Genomic DNA, 2,478 nt, shown 5'->3' on the forward strand with positions numbered 1-2,478 from the left:
CACGGTAATCCCCCACCGGGCCCACCGGTGAGACACGTGGAAATCGGGGTGTGACACGAAAACAACACCAATACCCACCGGATGCCCGCAACAACGCGCCAGAAATTCCCACTAGCAGAATTACTATAAAATATATTACAGGATGAATGATAAGCTATCAGAGAGCAAGTATTGCGTTGCAAATTATTGTCGCCTCGGCATTGGGTGAGTTTCTTACCGGTATTAACCATAGTTATCAAATGCGCTAGGCGCACTCTAGGTGCATAGGGCTCGCCTGACGCCTAGGCGAGAAGCGCAAAAAAAAAAAGCGAGGGTCTAAGAAAAAAAAGTACAATCAAATAAAAACATTAAAAAGGTTATGAACCGAAAAAAAAAGCCAAATCCTCAAATTCCAAAAGTTATCAAATATCATAAACCTTAAAATAAAACCAACATTATTATGAATCACCAAAATATCCCAAAACCAAAACTGTTAAGACTTGAAAACAATAAAGTTTAGACTTAAACAAGTAAATAAAATTCTAATCCAAATGTTCTTCAACTTTAAAAATAATCGGAGTCGGAGTCATCATCCACAACAATTGCCTTGTCTTTTCCAGCAGCATTAGAAGCAATCACTTGTTCTTCCTCTTGTTCTTCTTCGGAATCTTCATCAACCAATGTTCTTGAACTAGAAGGCCTTGAAGTAGAACGCCTTGAAGCAGACGACCTTGAAGCAGATGCCCTCGAAGCAGACGACTGTGAAGCAGATGGCCGTGAAGATCTTGTATTGTGTGTACGCACCCCTGCTCCGCTCACTTCTCCTACAACACCCCAAACCAAATCTCCATCATCATTAAAAACTATATCTTCACCTATCTTTCCTACTAACCAATCATTGCTATCATCAATATCACTCAATGATATGGGATTATATGCCGTATCCACATCGCGTCTATTCTTTAGCATGTTAATGTATTTAACATACATGAGATCATGCAGATTTTGATGCTCTAGACGATTCCTCTTCTTTGAATGGATCTGTTAAAGATTTGTATAAATATCAGATACAAAAAACGCTCAATCAAACTTCATAAATAAATTTTAGATTGGGATACTTACATGCTCAAATGTTCTCTAGTTTCGTTCACACCCAGATGAACTACACGTTAAACTTAGCACTCTAATAGCTAGTTGTTGCAAATTTGGAGTGTCTTTCCCATACAACTTGCACCATTCAACTGTTACATACAATCAAATTTAACACATTATACATATAAAAATAAAGTCAATAATCTAGGTAAAAACTATGTTAACAGTTAACTTACCAGGTGCTATTTTACCACGTTGTCGCTTCGCTGTTTATAGACTAAAAAATCCAGACTGGTTCACCCAATGAATAAACTCAACATTAATCTTATCTTGTGTGTCCTTGTTAAGGACAAGCCTGTTAATACATTCATGTAGTGCAAGGGACACTTCTTTATCCCTTTCAATGTCCTCATTGTAGCAATAAAACTCTGGGTTAAGATAGTAACATGATGCGTGCAAAGGATGGCGAAGTTGGTTGTTCCATCTCTTGTTAATAATCCCCGACACAACACTGTAATCTTCGTTATCTTCTCCTAAAGCTACTACAACTGCAGTTTTTGCTCGTTCCATAACTTCGTACACATAACTCATCGCGGGTTTTTTCTCGTTGTCGACGATTCTAAGCACTTGAACAAGAGGACCCATGATTTTCAGAGTGAATAGGACATTGTTCCGGAACGTTGGGGTAAAAACAATGTCATTCGCTCTTGCACCCTTACGTTCTTCAACCCATTTACTTTTCGTCCACTGTTCGCTAGCAAACATATTTCTAAGTGCAGATTTTTGTTTTTGCAAGCTTTATAATGTAAGAAACGTGATTGCAAACCGTGTTACTCCACTCCTTGTTAGCTCGTTGTTTTTAGTAAACTCCCTCATTAAGTTTAACACATAACTATGGTTATAAATATAACCAACAATGAAAATAGCCTTTTCAATAGTTTTTTTTTCACATCTGGAATCTTACCGATATCTTCTAGCATTATATAAAGATAATATATCTCTTCACTTTTTGAAATTCAAAATGTCTTTTAAAAATATATACAGATTTGCTGATATATGATTCTATTTAAAATTAGCTGCAAATATAATATGGGTTGTTTTTAAAAAATAGGGCTTAAAAAAACGTTGCTTTTTTTATCTAGGAGACAAAAGCGCTGTTTGGTTGCCTTGGTCGCCCCGGTCGCCTAGGCAGACTAGGCGATCGCTTTCAACAACAAAGGTATTAACTAACGTAAACGAGTAAACTTAAACAAACAAATAAATGAACATAAACTAACGTAAACAAGAGTTTATGAACATTGATGAACGAACGAGCCACGATCATGTCCATTCCCTCAAAATAAACAAAGAGGTGTTGATCACACCATTTACTGAATAAACGAACCATTCAATGACATTTCGGTACGT

At 36.8% G+C, this 2,478-nt stretch overlaps 1 protein-coding gene across 1 annotated transcript; it reads right to left on the reverse strand.

Moving 5' to 3' along the window:
* Positions 1-543: 543 nt before the first annotated feature.
* On the reverse strand, positions 544-1,836 carry LOC110870662. The gene is made up of 4 exons (XM_022119841.1): positions 1,437-1,836; positions 1,308-1,337; positions 1,162-1,220; positions 544-1,020 (listed from the first exon to the last, which is right to left on the reverse strand). Exons 1-4 carry the CDS (start codon positions 1,834-1,836, stop codon positions 544-546), a joined length of 966 nt encoding a protein of 321 aa, XP_021975533.1.
* Between the last annotated feature and the right edge of the window lie 642 nt (positions 1,837-2,478).

The sequence above is a fragment of the Helianthus annuus genome, chromosome 8 (genome assembly GCF_002127325.2).
Source record: "Helianthus annuus cultivar XRQ/B chromosome 8, HanXRQr2.0-SUNRISE, whole genome shotgun sequence".
Classification (NCBI taxonomy): domain Eukaryota; kingdom Viridiplantae; phylum Streptophyta; class Magnoliopsida; order Asterales; family Asteraceae; genus Helianthus; species Helianthus annuus.